Source organism: Pleurodeles waltl, chromosome 6, assembly GCF_031143425.1.
Source record: "Pleurodeles waltl isolate 20211129_DDA chromosome 6, aPleWal1.hap1.20221129, whole genome shotgun sequence".
Classification (NCBI taxonomy): Eukaryota; Metazoa; Chordata; class Amphibia; order Caudata; family Salamandridae; genus Pleurodeles; species Pleurodeles waltl.
Window position 1 is genome coordinate 239,852,515 of NC_090445.1, and position 20,912 is coordinate 239,873,426.

General features: G+C 42.9%; 1 protein-coding gene across 6 annotated transcripts in view; it reads right to left on the bottom strand.

The window, feature by feature from the left end:
* MARCHF10 (membrane associated ring-CH-type finger 10) overlaps positions 1–20,912 on the bottom strand; it is a 299,651-nt gene that overhangs the window by 26,016 nt on the left and 252,723 nt on the right. For 2 of the 6 annotated variants that reach the window (XM_069237991.1, XM_069237990.1), the window contains exons 10-11: positions 9,989–10,036; positions 9,205–9,247 (exon numbers count right to left, since the gene is read on the bottom strand). The exons of 2 other annotated variants lie outside the window; for them this stretch is intronic. In XM_069237991.1, the coding sequence (XP_069094092.1) occupies positions 9,205–9,247; positions 9,989–10,036 (91 nt within the window). The remainder of the gene's footprint in view (positions 1–9,204; positions 9,248–9,988; positions 10,037–20,912) is intronic. 2 more of the 6 variants (XM_069237995.1, XM_069237993.1) reach the window with 1 other exon arrangement.

The window sequence follows — 20,912 nt, forward strand, 5'->3', positions numbered from 1 at the left end:
TTAGTGTTGGGGGCATATAGTGCTACCAGCGACAGGGGTGAACCATCTAGGTCGCCCTCCAGCACCACATATCTACCATTAGGATCAATCTGTGTGCAAGCGATCATGTACAGTACTCCCGGGGCAATCCAAATCACCACCCCGCGGACGAAGGACGAGGATGTGGTCCCGTATAACTGCCCCTTCCATTTTACTTGTGTGTTTTCTAGTGTGGCATCCGATAGGTGTGTCTCCTGGAGCATAGCTAGATGTACCTGGTGTCTCCTGAGATAAGCATGTACTCGCTGACGCGTGCGGGGTGTCACCATCCCCCTTATATTCCATGTAAGCACATTATATTGTGGGAAGTGTTTTTGTCCTTGTGCGGCCATGTGAAGGTGTAGAGATTATCTGATCCAGGACCTCTCAAGACCCCCATCCCTATTGTATCCAAGAAACACTCAGTGGCACCCCTTGCAGATGTGTTTGCACCCCTAAACCAATCAACAACATATCGCCCTGTAGGATAAATGTAGTATGTCACCCTGGTGAAATAGACCCATATAAACATCATTGGGAAAACCCATTGAAAGATAAAGAAACAAACAACAGTGTTAAACGATAGCATTAAATGTGCCCCAGCGGGGAAGAATCCGCTGGCAGAGAACGGGTGGAACTGGTCCATGTGGGGCGGGCATGTATGATGTAAATGAAGACTGATAGTTCGAGCTCCCGGCTCTTCAAATAGTCGCTCTCAACCCACCGCCCGAGACCGTAGCTGGGAGTATCATAAAGGAGAGCCGCGCAACAGGCCCCTTTCGTCGTTTAGTTTGGCAACTGCATTTACGCTTAATCAAAACCTAGGGTCTGTGGACACGACTCAGCATGAATCCTGTGAGTGTCAAGGTAGAAAGTAGACTTCAGATATCGCCAGCTAAGCGCGGAGTGAGGAATTGACTCTGGGGAGAATCCACAGAGTCAGAGCGAATGTCTTGGTCTGGTTCAGCATCTGTCTGGCTGGACACAGCTGTCGGAGAATCAGTTACAAATCGCGACGTGGCCTGTAATAGCCTAGAGCGCTCTTCAACCAATTGTTCTGGTGTAAGTTTAGTTCCCTGCCTCTTCCGTTGTCTGCGCTTTACCTTTGGGGAGGACCAGCCTTCCTCTGTGATTCCAGCACTTGCAGATCCGGCCAGGCCCTTAGCATGTAGCCAGGTCCAGGCGTCTTCTGGTGAGGTGAAAAAATGCACTTGAGAGTCATCTTGCACACAAAGCTTGGCCGGGAACAGCAGGGCATATTTGATATTACGTTCTCGGAGGCGCTCCTTTACCTGATAAAAAGAGCTGCGTTTCCTTTTAAACTCCGCAATGAAGTCCGGATAGGCTGTGATCGTTGCATTTTTGTAGCGCACAGTGCTTGTTTTGCGAAATAATTGCAATATGAGGTCTCTGTTACGGTAATTGAGTACCCGAGCTATCAAGGGGCAAGGATGTGCTCCTGGTGGTGGGGCCTGCCAGGTATTCTATGGGCGCGTTCGATCGAGAAGAACTTCAGAATCTTATCCCGTAATACAGTTTCCGTGAGCCATCGCTCCACGAACAGCTCAGCACTAGGGCCTTTGACGCGTTCCGGGAATCCCATCAGACGGATAGTGTTACGCCTCGATCTTCCTTCCGCATCTTCCGCTCTGCGCTTTAGGTCATCCACCTCCGTCGCCAGCTGTCTCATCTTTTCTTGTAGTTCTTTTACCGCCGGGGGTAGCTCTGCCATATCTTTTTCCATCTCATCAACCCGGTCCGACAGTGCATGTTGATCTGCTCAGAGTATGCTGAAGTCCGCTGCCACTTCTCCTATTTTCACTTCTAGGGTGGTTCTGGTATCCATGATGGCCTGCAGTACTTTTTCAAACTGCGATGTATGATTGAGTAGAGTAATTTCCAACTTCTGCAGCGCTCGGTATGTCGCGTCTTGCTCACCTGGAGGGGCAACGGGTGCATCCATGGTTCCCGTGGGCGCCCTCGGAGTCTTAGGCTTGCCCATTTGTCGCCCACACCAGCGGAGAGTGTCTATGGGTATTGAGCGTTCAGCCAGTTCCCTCCCAAGCGAGACTGCACAGCGGGGATAGAGCAAGGAAGAGAATCTTTTATGCTCAAATTAGCTTATCCGTCCTGCTTTGCTGGGGGCGCAAATTCGCTGCATGCGCTTTATTTCCAAGTCACTTATCCTGTTGGCGACAACCTATACAAACCTAGGGTGGCAATGGCGCGTGGTTCTGAACGGGTGAATTACCAGCAGTGCGCAGCAGGGGGAAAGGCAGGCCTATTTGCGTACAAGTCCAGTTAAGGCTGCCACCTTCTTCTACCCTACCATGGGCTCAGCAGTGCAGGGACGTGGGGCCTCCCGACCCTATATTCGGGATTTGGCAGCTCTGTAGAGATTCACGGTCTTAATGTGCTCCGTTTCACTTTAAAACCCCTGGGAGCCCTCTGGCTGCTTCACTCATCCTGTCGAGCCGTACCACCGTTCCATGCAGAGTAAGAAGCAATCCGATCCAGGTTGCAGAACAGATTGCGTTGCACGTATTGCGGCTCGGCCCACGCCATGACTAAGTTCCCCCAAGGTACTGCTCGCACACGCAATCATCTTCGGCCGTGTCCAGACTTGGTTGGGACAAAGCTCGAGTCGTGGCTCCACCCGTCCCCCGCTGAGCGACACACAGCAGCACCGCCTTACCCACGCCTCCTCAGCATCGACAGTCCCCCGGTCCACGGGCGGTGCGCATCTGGGCCGCAAGCCTCGTTTTCCGTGCCCCCCGGGTGGGCCTCGTGCTCCACCTTTTAGGCCCCTCAGTTGCCGGGGCGCAAACCCCCGACCGCCACCGGGGGTGTCCCGGGTAGTGGCGAGGCTCAAGCCCTCCAACAAAGGCTTAGGGGGCCCTTCTAGCTGCTTCTCACATCCCTTCCAACCACGCCGCCGGTACTTGCAGAGTGGAGAGAAATCTGACCCAGGTCGCGGATCAGATATCGGGGCGTATATTGCGGGTCGATTCATGCCACTGAACAGGCTCCTACCAGGGTCCGCACTCTAGCGCAGTCGTCCACAACCACGCTCAGGCCTGTTCGGGCCGGAGCCCGAATCCTGGCTATACCCATTCCCAGCTAAGCGGCACAGAGCGACACCGCCTTACTCACGCCTCATCGGCAGCTCCGAACTCACGCTTCACGGACGGCTCGCATCCTGGCCGCAGGTCTCATTTCGTTTGCCCCCATAACAGGCTTCACGCTCCTCCGCTACTTCTCTTCGGCCCCACCGTCGATGGCTCGGAGAACTTCAAACGACTCCAGGGAGGTCCCAGGCAGCGGGGAGACAGGCGCTCACCAAGGGAGAGCTGGGAAGTGCCGTTTTCAGGATTATTATTTCAGCCGGGAGCAGAGCCACAGATTATGCAGCTGCTCTGGTCGCCATTTTGGCCACGCCCGCAGACCTGTGGGAGTTGTGCGTAGAAAAGCCAGTGATGTTCAAGGCGGATGCTCAAGTATTTTCAAAGAACAAGTTCTTTGAATTTGGACATTTGAGCATTTCAGAGCAATGTAGAGAAGTTCTATGAAAGGCAGAGCATCATTGACGATCAAAAAATACGATCTGAAATGGAGGGGATTTGTACTCTGGGCACATAGGATGGATCCAATGACTATGGAGCAACATTCGCTTTTTTACCATATGTACTGCATTTATCAGAGTCAGGTTTGTTCCACGTGTCATTAAAGGTGCACCTAGCAGCAACATCAAGATTTCTGAGCTCACCGAATTAGGTGACATTATATTTGCAGAGAGTGATAAATGAACTTATGAAACTATTCAGAAAGTTTTCACCAACTCAAAGGATAGCACCAGAATGGCAAAACTATCTTGGCAGTTTTGATAAAGGTGCTGTTTGAATGATGAATAAAGCAACACTGAAGCATTTGACGTGGAAAACTGCTTTTTTATTGGCAATCACATCAGCAAGGAGAGTTAGTGAACTGCAGCTTTTATGTTGTAAAGAGCTGTATCTGATTTTTTTCAATGGATAAGGTTAAATGTATTCCAAAGGTGCCAACCACAGATCATTTGAGGCAAAGGTTTACGTAACCAATGTTTTTTTGGTGAATCCAAGAACTTCAGCTGAAAGGACATTACATTCATTAGACATAAAGTGATGTCTGAAGTTCCACTTATATGTAACAAAGGAGATATGTAAAATGCATCAACTTTTTATAGCTTTTGGTTTGGACAGTAAAGGAAATGCAATGTCCAAGCACACTATTGCAAGATGGATTGTAGCATGTATTTATACAGCTTATGGTGTAACGAAAAGGACATTAGCAAGAAAAGTGAAAGCGAATTTGACAAGAGCAGTGGCAAAAACAGCAACTTTTTCGCAGAAATAAAACTGGATGGCATTTGTAAAGCTGTGACGTGAAGAACGACACTTGCTTTTGCAAAGCATTATTGTATTGACATGCAAGTAAGCAAAGAGGCTGCAATGGGTCAAGTGGTTCTTGGGAATCTATTTGCATAAGGTAAGCTTCATTCCCACCTCCCACATACTGAAAAATGGCACTGCTATATTAATCTGGATTCAAGCATTAAAATATATGAAACATCCAATGATGGAGAAGGGAATAAGTTACTTACATGTAACTCTGCTTCTCCAGCATTAGTATGTTTCATAGATTCACATGCGGCTCACACACCTACTCTTGTAACAAAGCTTTCAAATTTTAGGTAAAATTTGACAGTTGGAAGCTTTAGTCAGGGTAACAGCTGGATGTGGTGGGTTCTGATTGGCTTGAGTTTGGATCATATATAATGACGTGGATAGGTAAAAGTTTAATTAATGTTTAATGTTAATGGGTGCATATATGTGGATTGCTGTTTGTAAGGTTCCCTGGGGTTTCCAATCTGGCAACAGTGAAGGATTCAACCAGGTGAATCTAAAAAAGATCCAAAGCTGGAGAATTAGTAAACCTGCCCCCAATGTTCCATGGGCTGTGCCAGTCTAGAGCAACCTGATGCTGTAGAAACCTCTTCGATAAACATATGAAAGATGTATATGGATGTGGGTATCCATCAGCCTAAAAATGTCTGGAACCATCACAATGAAACTGCAGTACGAGTGAAGAAGTGAACAATTGCTTGATCCAGACAGAAAATTATCTTTGGTGGTAGAAATGTGAGACACACTAAAGAGTTTGTTACTGTGCCTATCAATGAAAGTATCTAAGAGGAAATCATTAAGAATGTATTCAATCTTGAATATCCAATCAAGCAGATAAAGTGCTGAAAACTAGATAAAGTCTCTATCAAAAAGATTTTGGAGACTTAGAGCCTCAATTAGAGAATGGTGGACAAGAAAAGCCATCAGAAAATGGCAGATGTCCTGTTCGCCATATTGCAAGTCATATTAGTCAATGGCACTCTAAGTATGGCAGGTGAGACATCTGCCATGTTTTGATGTATGAGCATGTTCACCAAACTCTAAATAAAGTCCTTCGCTTTGATAGCCAGTCATCCAAATAAGGGATCAATTTAATCAACTGAAGGCAAAGATGATCTTTCTCTACTTCTAGGACTTTCGTGAACACTATGGGAGAAGACTTATTTCTACAATCATTTTATCATCCTTTTAAAGAAAAACACATTGAGTGAAAATACAGCCAACAGACTTAGATTAGTTGCAAATACACAGCATAATAACAGTTTTTACATTTCAGTATTTGGCCAAAAACAATTTGAAAAATGCTCTTTTGTAGGATTATCAGAGAAGAAAAAGAATGTAGATTAAAGGTCATGAACATACTAGAATCTTATGTCTCATATTGATTTCTACAGCGCAATCATCACAGGAGAGGGTGTCCAGATGCTTGGGCAGGTGTCCAGGTGTGTGGTCCCTAAGGTGCTTACACAGTGAGAGCCAGGTCTTCAGCTTCTTGAGGATCTCATGAACTGAGGAGGCTCTGATGTGTTGAGGGAGGTCGTTTCATGTCTTGGGTGTGATGTAGAAGAAAGAGCAAACTCCAATTTAGTTTTTGCAGATGCAGGGAATGTGTGCGTGAGGCACAGCATAGGTGTCTGCTGGGTTGGTGAAAGTGAATGCTCCTGTTCAGGTATTTTGGTCCTGCGTTGTGTAGGGCTTTGTATGCGTGCGTGAAAGTTTGAATTGGCTGTGCTTGTGCTAGTGAAGCTTCTTAAGGTGCGGCGCGGGAGGTTGAGTTTGAATCTTGCAGCAGTGTTATATCAGGCTTTTCCAACGAGTAGCCTGTGAGTTACTAGAGCAGTTCAGCTGCCTGTGAGTAGCTCTCCTGTATGCAGTCTAGTCTACTACACTAGAATCTTTTGCTTGGTTGAATTAATATATGTATACCAAAATTGAAAATTGAGTATTCAAGATGAAAATGTGTATATTTTCAAAACTCATCACATACTATATTTAAAACTGATATTTGAATGATTGCGAGATTTATGGCTATTATTATTACCTTGGTATTATTACCGTGATCCTTGGGGTATTGCAGCTGTTGCTGTTATGTATTACTCTTGTAGGGACAATCAAAATTGAAAAGGACTTTCTAACATTATTGCTGGTAATTCTGCACTGAGCTGATCACGGCTTATTATCTTGCATAAGATGGACACTAATGTAATTGTTTCTTATGTGTATGGCACTGATATTATTAGTAGCTCAGCATGATTTGCACTGAACATAGGTAGATGTTTTTACTGAAAAGGTTAGAGACTCCTGTATGGTCTGGAGATTGTGCATAAGTTGTTTGGAGATTCTGGCGTAATGTGTTGCCATATTCCAGCCTGCTGGTAATTCGTTCTTGCGTGACTATCCATCTGGTGTCTGAGGCAACCATTTGAAGTTTTTTTTATAGCATGCATGGGATGTGGAAGCAGGAGGTGCACACATGAGCTGTCATGTTGAGCTTGCCGCCTAGGATGATCCCTATATTTCTTACATGACCTATCGCCTGTGGGTGCGATGGCCATCAGGTGAAGTCTCAAGGGGAGATTTTGTTGCCAAAGACCAGTAATTCCGTCTTAACAGAGCTGAGCTGCAGGCAGATGGTTCTCATTTAGTCTACTACCATAGTCATGCAGTTTGTGAAGTTGGTTCTGGTAGTGGTTGTCTTGCCCATGAGGGAGAGGATGAGTTGGGTGTCATCAGCGTAGGAAAGGACGATGATGTCTTGTGATCAGATTAAGTTGACCAGCAGTGTCATGCATATGTTGAAAAGGGTGGGGCTGAGGGAAAATCCGTGGCGGACTCCACTTATCAATGTCTTGGTCTTGGATGTGAAGGGAGGCAGCCTGACCCTTTGGGTTCTTCCAAGGATGAAGGAACAGATCCATTTGAGAGCAGATCCTTCTACGCCAGTCTCACGGAGTTTCTGATGAGGGTGCTACGGGAGACAGTGTTGAAGGCCGCAGAGATGTTGAGCAGGATTGGTTGGTGGTGGGTAGGTTAGCAACAAATTCTTTGGGGTTGGTGTGCAAAGTTGCTGTAGGTGTTCGTAGTTTTTCTGTGGAAAAATTTGGATAGGTTGTCGCAGTGTTGTTGGGAGGCAGAAATGTGGCTGAGGGAAGGTGTAATTCTTAAGAATCGAGAAGATTTTGTTGCGGCTGTTGGAGCTTCCTTCGATGCGGTTCACTAGTGCTTTTTTCTTGGTGTCTCTTATTTGCTGGTGATAGTGTCTGTGTGCAGCCGTTGAAGTTGTTGATGTCCTTGTCAAGATAGTTTACAGAGCTAGGTGATCTGTGCTGAGGATGCTGAGCCAGCCTGTTTTGTGATTTTGCCTCAGCTATGACTTGGAATGCTGACCCTGGTAGGGGTGTTGACTTGAGGTGTGTTGATTTGGAAATGGATGATGGAGTGGTCAGTCTACGTGAGAGGTGTAATAGAGTTATATTTGATGCTGTCCCCGGTGGTGGTGAAGAACAAAGTTAAAGAATGAAGAACTCAAGTGCCTTCAGAGAACTGAACACTGGGGAGTCAGATCACGGCAGCATCTGAGACTAGGATAACCGCCAACCAATGTGACATAACAAATTCTTTACAGTGACAGCGGGCTACTCCAACCGGTGACAATTAGTAAGAGAAAAGTGCTCTACCAGTCAAGTCACACAGAACCTTCAAAAAGTCTCAACCCCTTCTACTGGTTCTAATAGCATATCACTGAAAGGAACACAATGACTTGTTCTCTAAGTCAGATCATTACCCAATTATAATTCTGAGGTTTGTAAGAAACCCCATAATTATGCCACTTCAAACTGCCTCAAAATGTTAAGATCTCCAACTACTGTCATGACACTACATGCCCTAGAATGAACCTTCTACTTGTACCAAATAACTGACTACTTTACTTGCCTCACATCTTTGAGCACAGTATCTGACTGGCAACATCCTTAGTTCTTGCATTCTGGTGAACTTTGCAGTGTTCCAAGGAAAATATAGGGACGGGATGCAACTTAAGGTCCCGCATACACGCTCCCAATAGGGGTATGTAATTCGAATGAAAGGCAGAGAAGGTTGGACATTAACCTGAGTCAATTGATTAGAGGATCTGATTACTCAGAAGCAAGAGCCCTCACACACCCAAAAGGGTGTCATGTTTCATCATCGGACAGCTCCTTGTTGGGCCGGAGCAACAATGCCCAACGGGCCCCCATAGGGGGCTCTTTGTCAGAATTCCTTTGTATTTGTTGCCGATGTGAAGGGTGAGGGGCAGTGTTCCATGTAGTGATGTGAGCAGACTGGTGTAAGGTGAAAGTTAAACATACTTAAGGGATATCCTAATCCTATTTACTATACAGGAACCTTTGTTATGATTAAAATGACGCTGGCCAGAAGCAGGTACAATGATCCAAACTGGCTGAAAGAGTGATAAATATATGGAACAGGTCACTATGTTTCTTGCCTATTTAATGTTAATACTGAGCAGGCAAATTCATCAGAACCAAAATCCTAATGTACTGGAGAATGGGGTGCCAAAGTGTGAAGGATAACTGTAATTATGCTTCTATTCCCCAAGCACACTCTACCTACATCGAGTTGCTGCATTCAACCAAAACATATCAAGGTTTTCTAAAAATAGTTTCCACAAAAACATAATTTAATATCAAATATTAGAAGGTTCCTTGTAAATGGCAGTTGTCTGCATGTGTAAAAGCCAACCTACTTTCATTCGTCTCTGTTCTAAGCTGCCGGTAGTTTCTGAAAAGCTAGAGAAAAGGAGACATAAGTTAATGAATAAAGCAAAAACCAATCCTTAAGAGAGTTGCCTGGGGCACATCAAAAAGGTTGTGAATTGCTGACAGGTCTGGTGAGGATTATCATGGGCATCATTTAGCTATTTCCCAACATCACAGAGCTATCCCCCTAACAGAGTTAAAATAACACCTATGAGGCTAATAATTCTAATGTTTACTTTGGTAATACAATTTACAGGCTTCAACTGTTTATATTTATGACATGTTCATGTCTGGGTTTTGTTTTGCTTCCAGTGTGCCCAGTGCAAGACACAGCTGGCATCTCCTGTTATATTATCTTTTGGAATTATGGAGCTGGTCAGTTAAGAGCCAAGACCTGAAGAGATATAGGGTAGAGGCCAGGATCTGGATCTGTTTTAGTGACCCTGAAGATGCCCCAGTGGTAATTAGTATTATAGAGGCCTCACTCAGTCCTATCCTGGTGGAAGTGCCAGGATCCTGAGACCCAAACTCCCTTCCTTATTCTGAGGGCTGCAGTTTGACAGCTGGATGCTGCAGCAACTAGCACCCGAACCATCAGGATTTCATATCTGGCAGCATTGAGGTAACACTCTGTGATGTGATCAGTACTCAGCTAATAGAAAGTGAAGGACAGAACTGTGTGGGATTGTGTTTGTGTGTAGCCAGGGACGGCCTCATCCTATTAAATAGAGAAGATAGGAAATATACTGATTATCCAAAGAGACAACTTACTGCCCTAAAGGTGCTTAGTTCAGCCACAGGGATGTATTCACTGGAGTTCTAAGGGGAACAAATATAAAACATGGAGTGAGGCTTTCTCACATTGATCTCTGTGCATTTACTGTGCATTACAAGGCTAAGCTTTTACAAGAAGGTGCGTGCTATTTTGAATCTACCCAATCCAGGTTTCCAAGAGGTGATATGATCTCAAACACGAACAAAAAGCGTATTGAAGACTTATCTTCTTATCTTATAAGCAAATAAATTAAAATATCAATCCACACCGGTCTTTGTCTTATGAGGTATATAGTTACCTGTTAAATTTAATTTAAAAAATAATTATTTACAAAATTTGTTGTGGAGAGCAGGACATATATTGTTGCATTGAGGCCTCTGTCATTCACAACAAGACTTATTTTTGAGTTATAGGCAAGCTTGTGGCACTTGAATGTAAACTGATTTTTGATCTGGGAATGATTTGTCAAAGCTCCCCATCTCCCTAAATGAATACACAGAAATTCAGAATGCAGGTCACCTTAAACAATGAAAGGCCTCATCCCCTGTTTTACCTTACAGCACCACAAGGTTAAATGGGAATGCTTTTCATGTTGTATTGTTCGTTGCACAGAATGGGGATGGTCACAAAGTGTATATAATCAACCAAAGTAAGGCAAAAGCCTTGCATATAACTGCTTAAAATGTGGTTTTAATCTGATCAGTGTAGTGTAACAAATCATAAAATAGCAAACATAACAATCAACACAAGGCAATCACCAATAAACAATGCATGTATCAGGGTCGCTTGAAGAAATCATGATGCAATTGAGTAGGAAGAAGGAGCAAACGTATGAAGGTGGGCAGTATTCATCATAAAAGGAGACGGCAAGAGGTAAATTGTAAACATACACTTATCATAAAGGGACCGGCATTGATTTGGTTAAACTGAATCCCACAAGTATATAGTGGGCAACCTCATATAATTTGACAAGTCTCTATCAACATTAGTAAGCCAACAATCTCAACCAAAATTGAAGTACAGATGCAAAAGGAATTTGAAGAATGTATCCTTAAAAACCTTAATATTGTGTGGAAATACCCTTAATCTCCATACTGAGGGGCCTATTCACAGACCACATTTTGTAGTAACACTTTACTAGTACAGTAATACTACTAAAGTACTACAAAAATGCTATTCACAAACCTTTGAGTGTAAATCTTCATCTCCACCTCTCTTATCCTTTCTATGGGGGGGGGATCCTCGCACATGTGACTTAGGGAAGAGTAAGGAGGGGATTTAGAGAAGGCCAAGGAGGGGTTTAGGAAGGGACATCCACCAACCTACGAAAGAGTAAGCCCAGTGCTATTCACAGACTGGACGTCTAAAGATATTAAAGTTAAAAAGGGATCCAAAACAGTAATAAATTACTTCAGCTCAGAGATGGAGTAAGTCTGCAACCACTGGTACAGCAACACTGCCCCATAGAACATAACAGCAGTAGTGACTTAAAATAAAACCACATAAAAATAATGTAAAATAACATTAAATTATTCTAAATAGTTGAAAATATAATTTAATGTTAAAAAATATCTAAATATCAAACATATTTATTATTTAATTATAAACTATTTTAACAACTATTTTTGAATGTATAAATCAATAACGATATTTTTTGTATTAAAATATACAATAATTGTATTTCTATATATCATTTTTGATCATTATTAATGCATTATTAAAACATATTTTTTCCTTTAGGTGGTGATTTACTTTTTCATTTTACCTTCAGAAAAATGTATTTTATTTTATTTAAAATATATAAAATAATTAATGATTTATATCAAAATTAAGTTGATAATGTTGTAGGTTTTTTTTTATTTTGCCTCCTCAAACTATGGTGTGGGAGATCGGGAGATCTTTTGACTGGAAGGGTAGGGAGATCTTATTACACACCAAGGGATTCGGGTATATGTTCTCCCAGGAAAATATACAATAACCAAAAGAGTATCCCTCTGCCTAATGAGGAAAAATGCGGCAGTGTGTGTGTGCACAACGACTAAACACCACTTCAGTGAGAAATGGGAAAAGGAAAAATAATCCTTTTTTTTTATATACAACCCTCACCCACTCTAGTAGTGGCATGCTTCAATATTGGGTTAACCCTGACTCCTAAAGGTCAGGGTAAGCTCAACCGTATTCCAGGGACCTCTTTGTATACTGGTAGTGAGGGGAGCTACATGTAAAATAAAAATTCCTCACCCACTCCCAAGGTATCCTTTTATTAGCGGGGTGCATGAGAAATTATTAAAATAAACTATATAAGGGGCAAAAGTGATACAATGGTTCTATGCCCCTACAGTGCCAACACTCCACAGTCTAGGTTTAACTTTCCCTCTGGTAAAGTATATAGAAAATCCAAAACGTTTATTAAACATTTTATAGTAAATGAGTAACCAGATTGTTGTGTTAATTATTAACGTACAATATTTTTATCTTTATTTTAAATGTTGAGCTAAAGACAAAATTGGTACAGCACTATTAACTACATGTTTAAATTAATCTTTAATGTAAATATATTAAATGACATTAAAAATATTTTTGTTAACTTTAAATTAAAACAATTAATTCCCAACCAACTTTTTAAAAAAACATTTTATTATGCATTACTAACAATTAAGTGATGTATCGAATTAAAGTATTTCAATCAGATTTTAATAACACTTGTTAAATTAATTTTAAATACAAAAATGTTATTCAAATATTTTATAGTTGAATTCAGAATAAGTAGTTTTTATGTATTTATTTGTACATTAAATTATATTCATTCATATATTTAGCTATTTTATTTTCTTTAGTTTAATTAAAAAAAAAAAAAATCATATGGAGTTTACATTTCAGTCCCCATCTCCGCTATTTTCTATGGGATGGTGTTGCAATACCAGTGGCTGGCCATATGTGTTTTAGTAGCAACTTAGGGCCACATGTATAAAGCATTTTTCTAGTCGCTAATGGGGCGATTCGCAGAATTGGCCTGTATGTGACTAGAAAAATGCTTTTTGGGATGCACAAAGCCCAAAGTGTGAATTGGTAACTTGTTACTGAATTGCAATTTGGGTTTTGCGATTCAATTTAAGAAGGGGCGTGTTCAGGGCATCCTTCCCTAATACCAAATCTGAATGGTATGTATGATTGTTTTGTGACCGTGAATGCAGTTTTGTTACCGTAAATGCAGTCGCAAAACAACTGCAGTTAACACCAATTTCAAACTGGTGTTAACCCATTCGCAAACGGGAAGGGGTCCCCACGAAACCCTTCCCCTTTGTGAATGGTAGTGAAAATATTTTTTCAGACCCGGCAGTGGTCCCAGAGACCTCCTCCTACTCTGAAAACAAGAAAAGAAAACTTTTCATTTTTCTTTTTGAAATGCATCTTGTTTTCTCTTTAAGGAAAACGGGATGCATTGAAAAAAACCTGCTTTATTTAAAAAAACAGCCACAGACATGGTGGTCTGCTGTCCCCAGCAGGCCACCATGTCTGTGAGTGCAGCCATTCCCAATGGGGTCATAAATTGTGACCTACCTCATGAATATTGATCAGGACCCCATTGGGAATCGCATAGTGTACTTGACACTGTTGTATATTTTGTTTTGCGACTTGCAATATCAGATTCCTAAACAGATCACAAATTACGAGACGCAAAATAAAAGGTCGTACATCTGGTCCTTACACTTGTAAATTTGGATCTACTGACATGTAAGTCTACACTTTTGAGTAACTTTACACTCGGATTTTGTATATAGCCAAAAGTAGTAAAGTTAGTTAAAGGTGTAGCCATAAGGTTACACATGTAAATTACTCACAAGTGTCATCTACATTTGTGAATAGCACGCAAGTCTATTTACCCAAAACACCAAAAAGCCTACGTCCTAGTCGAACATTACAACTCCTCTATTCTTAACATTGTGAGTGCTTTAGCATCCATCTTCAAGAAAGAAAGAAGGGAATCTGTCAAAGGTTGGTCTACACCTTCCCTTAATTTAGAGGGTCAACATATTCATGCACTGGAGCGCCAGTGGAAAAAACAACCTACACCCACCATAACTAAACACGCACAACACTCAACAAAAATGATAAATCTAATATACCAAACACAAAAGCCACTTGAAAAGCCAATTAAAATAATCAAAGAATCAGATGAAAAAACTATTCAACATTGCTAAAACCCAAACTACAGTTACTTATGAATATCATTAAAGCACAGGTGAATGCTGCTCAATAATAATATTACTTGTTAAAAGCATAGCTACTTCAGTCTAAGGGCCTCATTACGAGGTGCGCGGTCTTGAGACCCCAGCCTGGCGGTGGCCGCTGGACTGCCGCACTCCTGGCGGTCTGACCACGACATTACAACCCTGAGTTCAGCACTGCCATGCTGATCATGAGTCCCCTTTCCACCAGCCTTTTCATGGTGGTTTAACCGCCATGAAAAGGCTGGCAGAAAAGAAGTGCTGTGGGCCACAGGGGGGCCCCTGCACTGTCTACAAACATGTAGTGGGCAGTGCAGGGCCCCCCTGCCCAGCACCCTCGGAATGAGCACTGTCTGCTTAGGGGAGCCGAGATCAGTACCGTAGCACTGTTGAACATCATAATACAATGTCCCTGACGGTCAGTCCTGGGGGAACATTGTAACACAACTGGAGATTGTACAGTGGGCGCTGGCATCGCTTCCTTCCTGCAGGAGCAGTTTTTTAAAAAAGTTTACAGTCTTTCCCTGCCTGAGTACGCAAGCAGGGAAAAGGCTGGGTTCCCACCTGCCAGGAGTTGCTTTGTGCTCTTGGTGGGTGGAAGCAAATTACAATCTCCCTGCCCAAACTCTTGGGCAGGGCAATACAGTGTCCCAGGGCGGGCTCCCCAAGACTCCGTTCCTGAGCACGCCCCGATGGATGGGCCCCAAGGCCATACTATGGCTCTGGGAGGGCCCCTTCCTCCTCATTTTTGAAGTTGCAGCCCCGGAGGATTGGGTCCCAGGGCCTTTTTTGGGCTAGGGAGGAGCCATGTGACACCTTCCCCTTAATTAAAATGAAGGCCAGAGGGATGGGAACCATGGGCCTCTTACTGGTTCAGGCCACATACCACCCCTCCCCTTTATAAAAATGTTGGCCCCGGGGGGTGCGGCTCCACAGGACCTTTTTAAGCTCAGCAGGCGAGCTCAGGCACCCCCTCTCCTTCATTAAAATACTGTCCCCAAAGAATGGGATCTCTAGGGCCTTTTAGAGGCCTGGACTGGTGGCCATGCGCCTCCCTCCCCTTAAATAGCTATGCCCTTCCCTGGACCAACCCGGGGGTTGGTTATTTTATTGGCGCAGATCCTCTGTGGATTTCCAGCAAAAAAAAAAAATATATGCTTTTGGCCGCAGGTCTAGGGGGTTCAGGGAACCCCTACTCTACCCCTTATGTTTTTGGTACTTTTGTTTAAGGACTGGAAGTCAATCGGATCTTTCCATGAGCTCTGTTGGCCCTGCAGACACTCCGTGGTGTGATGTATACAATTTTTTTAGAATTAATTGCTCAAAACCTACTGAACGGATTTACACCGAATCATAAAAAGCACTCTTTCTGGACCAAGATATAGCTTTTTGCAATTTGGTGTAAATCTGATGAGGAGTTTGGTCTGTAAGCTGTGTCTAAAGTTCCTATGGAAAAATGAATGGGAAAAATGCTTTTTTCCCAGCCTCCGCCTAGACAAAATGTAGCATGGTTTTCGAAAGATTTGTGGAGGTTCGTCAAACTGCGCCAAAGTTATTAGCAACACAATAAAGATGTTTCCAATGTAAGCTTGGTCCTCCCTATAACTGCCCAGAGGAGACTGTCATGGAGTTATGTCTCTATATATAAATACATAAATAAATACACACGTATCTGCTTGTTATCTGTACAGCCTATTTTGTAAAAAGAAAGTATTCACCCACTTTCTTTAAAGAAAAAAATATTTTAATTACAAAAAAGAGTCACTATAAAGGAAAGGTACGAGGAAATAAGGATAATGTAGCCTAATAGGCTGATGCCTGATAAGCTGTGAAAAACCCTCCTTTAAGGAAATGCATACCAGTATCCATTATAGACTGTCATTAGCGTTTTACCCAGTTCCCATTTTACTGGGCTCAAGAATCACTGCAGAATTTAGGTTAATTTCCTTGTAATTTATATGGGGAGGCAGGAGATTGCTTATGACTATCGTGGAAATTCCCCTGGAGGGGAATTAGGATTACAGGTAAGTAACTATGCCCTCGCCTCTAGTGGATGTACATTTTTATCATAAGCACCAAATAGAGCAACAAGTTTATCCTAATGCAAACAAAGGCATAGAGCAAAAAAAAGAACACTACAATAACCAAACAGATTTCACAGAAATGCCAGGCCCACTCAGGCATCTGCTGTGAAATATCTATTGAGACAATAGTGTGTTGTAAACGTATATACAGACCGACATATAGCCGATTTACATATATCACAAAATTGATTTATTCCTTAAAAATGCTGCAGAAGCGCACATACCGCTTTACGGATAGCCTAACGGCATATTATCCAAAATTATGTTGCTGTAGCAGAGCAGCATACTGAACTGTTTTGACGTGGCTATACCAGTACATGTGGAGCAATAATTTACAAACAGATCAGTCTGTCTATTGCCTTGAAAGTGAAATTTTATAAGTCTCCTTTTATCCTGGGAATGTAAAAGCCCTTTCTGCTGGTGAAGAGGAATTCTGGAAGTAGGTTGGAAGGGAAATAGTTTGGCTGACATATTAGTCGGACATAACTTTAGAGAGGAAGCTAGCATGGATCGTCATCAACTTATCTTTGTAAAAAACTGTATACAGCTCTTTAGAGCATGCTACTGCATTTCACTAAGGTGAGAGGAACGTTGGGGTATAGGATCTGGCACCTGGGCTTTTACAAGAGATCCAGTCCGTGCAGCAGTTTACTGTGTGGATGCTCTGAAAGATGCAGAAGGTTGGGGAACGATCATTGGCATGGCACTGCAATGCAATGAGAATAATCTGAGCCTTGCCTCTTGTCAGCTGGATGATGACTGACTGATTTTGGGGTTATCAAAGGAAAATCATACACACAAACTTCTTTAACCAGCTTTTTCAAAAGAGTATGCCCCATTTTATGTATTTGGAATCAGATTTATCTGTGAACCCCCTTCCATCCCATTTACAGGAGCTGTTGTGCAGTAATTTGTTGTTTAGAACCCAAAAGTGGTTGTCCTGAAAAATCTAGCTCAGGGTGTCTGCTTCTGAGGTTCCAGGAGATGGACTGTTGTAATGCTGAGAGATCCATGGCAATGCTGAGATAGTTTAAGCTAGGACAGACAAGATTCTGTATCAACTTCCTCCATGCCTGTTCAGATAATGCATTTTTGCTGCATTGTCTGTCTGGATCGACAGTGACTTCGACTTGAGAGCTGCCAAGTAAGATTTGAGAGCAGGTGGACTGCCCCAGGAGATGGATATGACAAGACTTCCCTTTCTCAGGCTATGTTCCTTGAATCTGCAGATTGTCCATGTGTGTTCCCCATTCCAGAAGGCAGGCATCTGTATACAAAGGCACATCTTTAGGAAAAGGACTACCTTTTAGAAGATTCTCTAACTGACACCACCAAGGAATAAATTGCATTGCCTCTTTTAAGATGGTTCACCTATCTTCTCAGCTGACTGAGAACGGACATCTCTGATCTTCTGTTTCAGTTATCTCATCCTCAGTCTTACATGAGGAACCAGGATTATTCACAATGCCATGGACCCCAGCAGAGAAGAAATCTGAAAGTCCGGTGGATGTTGCTTGTTTTGAAGATTGTGACATTTCAGACAGGCTGAAGTAAGTCTGTCCACCAAAGGATAAACTCTTGCTGACTGGGTGTCCAAGCACATTCACAGATGTTGTATGGACTGGCCTGAAACTAAAGTTGACTTCAAGTGATTTATTTTTAGGTCCAGGTGCTGCAAAATCAACACTGTCATGTTAAAGTGCTGCTGCACGTCTTTAAAGGTGGATGATTTCTAAAGCCAGTCGCCCAGGTACTTTCTAAAATGTGCATTCACACTTGCCACGCATTTTGAAAAATTCATCTCGTAAATCTATTGCGCACATTCAGTCGCCTAGATGTAGTTAAAGGTAAATCTGGTGAAGGGCTAGCATTTGAAACTTTTCTTTCTGTATTCATTGTTTGTCAATTTGAGATCTAGAATAGGCCTCAATTCTTGCAACAGACCTTTCTTTTTTGACTAGAAAGTAAAAGGAATAGATCCTGTTCCTTCAGGTAAGGAAGAACCAGCTTCACCTGCTACAGTAGGATGTTGACCTATTGCTGAAGTCTCTTGAAAAGTTAAAATATTTCTTCGACAAGATGGCTGGAGGAGAAGCCTTGAACCTCAATGAAATGCCATCTTGCATAATATTCAACAATCTCTGCGAAACTCACCCCCATTGGAGTTGCAAATAAAAGTGGGAAAGGGACCAGTCACTGTTTGGCAGAGGCTGCAGTGGAAGTCTGTGGTCCATCTCTGCTTCTCATGGTCGTTTTTTTTTTTTAGGAAAATATGGCTTTTTTGGAAGCTGCAGATGGTATTAATGCAGCCATAGAAGGGCTTGAATACTATGTGGAGAATCACATGGCTTGTACTGATGTCTAGGATAGTCCCTTCTTTTTTCCACTCCTACCACCTTAAGGGTCTCTAACTATGACTTCATGTGTTGCATTTCGTCTTCTTCATGTGTGCCAAAAAAAGTCAGAGAGAAGGGCAGATTAAGAATTCTCTATTGGGCTTCTGGCTTCAGTCTTGTAAACTGGAGACAGGAAAAATGGCTCACTGGCAAACCCCGACAACAACTGTGGGCTGTGAGGTCCATTGAAATAGCTGCAGCACTGATAACAGGGACAAATACCATCATACCTTTCAAAAAGATGTCCCTAAAACCTCTTCTTTCTCAAGGAAGTCTCCCTTTAAAACATTAAAGGGAATCACACAAGGATTAGTAATCTCATATAGTTAATGCTGTGCCACTGGCAGCTTTCAGAGGTTCCACAGACCTGAAAGCCAACAGCTTTCATCCACTTACTCTCCTCTTCAGGAATTACAGTACATAGTAGGATGGTGTTTCCTTGCCGCCAACAAAATACCAGAGTCTGGGCGAGGGTCTGCAAGCAAAAACAGTGGATCTGGAACTGGGCATGTGTACTTTTTTCTGTAGCCTGGCTGATCTGATTTTACTGAAGCAAGGGTCAAGAATAGCTCAATTGCAAGTTCCAATAAACCTGGTATTAATGGAAGTAGTGGACACGAAGATGTCTGCTGGTACAGAGTCTCCATAATGAATGATGTAGTAGCCTAACCACCTGGTATGGTAATGTACAACTTGTTCATACCTCTTACCAGAACCTTACTGATTGTGGAGATATAATCTATCAGAGAAATTCTTGAAGCTGGAGACACAGACTCTATGGGTGAAATCCATGACTGAGGACCAGGTTGAGTGGGTCTGTGATCTTGAAAGCAACTTGTATGATTAGGAAAACCTTCTGGATCTTGAAGGATCACCAGACCTTCTAGAATACTTCTCCAGTGGGCAGGAGCATTGACTGGTGGCTGGTGACTTTTTGCAAGAACAACAAGGTGATGGATGGAATGCCTGTATAATCTCAGCTATTGGCAAACGCTTGGGGTTGCATCCCAGTCCATGTTTTTTTTGCCCATTATACCACCTAATGCTATGAGGCTGATTTGCATATAGCTGGGTCCAAACTGAGATGGCATGGTGAGCAAATGAACAATGAGTTGGGATGCTACCCTGAGCGATTGCCAGTGGATAGACAAATTTGCAAGCATTCCTCACATCCCCTTTTGATTGTTTTGTGTACTTCCTTAAGTGGCAAGGGTCCCGTGCTCACTTGGCGGAGGAGTCCTTATCAGGACAAACTGGTTCTAGGTTGCTTGTACTCTGGTTCAGGGAGGAACTGGCTTGGCAGTTAGGGCTGGATGAGAAGCAGGGTCAAGGCGAATTTGCATATAGCTGGGTCCAAACTGAGGTGGTATGGTGAGCAAAAGAATGATGGGTTGGGATGCTATCCTGAGCGAGTGCCAGTGGTAAGACAAATTGCAAGCATTCCTACATCACCTTTTGATGATGGAGTACAGGTGAAGCTTAGACTGGTTGAGGAACTGTAAGAAGTTGGTGTGTGGTGGACACCTATGGTGTTGGCACCTTATACCAGGTCCAGGCAACCCCTATTAGAATGAAGACAGTGTCTAGGAAGCCAGGGCTCTCTGGAGGTAGCTATGAATGAGCAACCAACACTTATCTAGGAGGAGTGTAAAGCACTTGCAATACCACAAAAGTCGCACAGTAACTTATCACACCTGAAAGGAACCACACAGTTACAAGACTAAAGGTACTTTACTTCCAGTAGCACTGAACTAGATTACTTATAAGCAGTCCCCCAACTGGAGGTAAGTACACACTCTATATATATCTACAGTAATAATTACGAATTCGCATAGGAAACAACAAGCATTGGCAAGAAACTATAGAAAATAGCTAGGGCACTACAGGAGAGCCAAACCATATACTGAAATAGTGGAATGTGAAGTGAAGTCTCCCACCCAAGGATATGGAGTTATTAGAGGGGAGCTGGGAGAACATGGGATCCCAAGAAGTGAGTACCTAAGTGACCCCCAGCGAGCAGGAAAGCAGAGATGAGTACCTTGTCTTTCCAAGGCCCAACAAGGGAACTTTGCAGGAACAGGACCAGACCAGAGGAACCTAAAGGTGGATCCTGGAAGAAGAGGACATGTAAAAGAAGGGGACAGAGTCCAATTCATGATGGATTATCCAGACATGGCAGGAGCCACTACCCACCCTTCTATGGATGAAAAT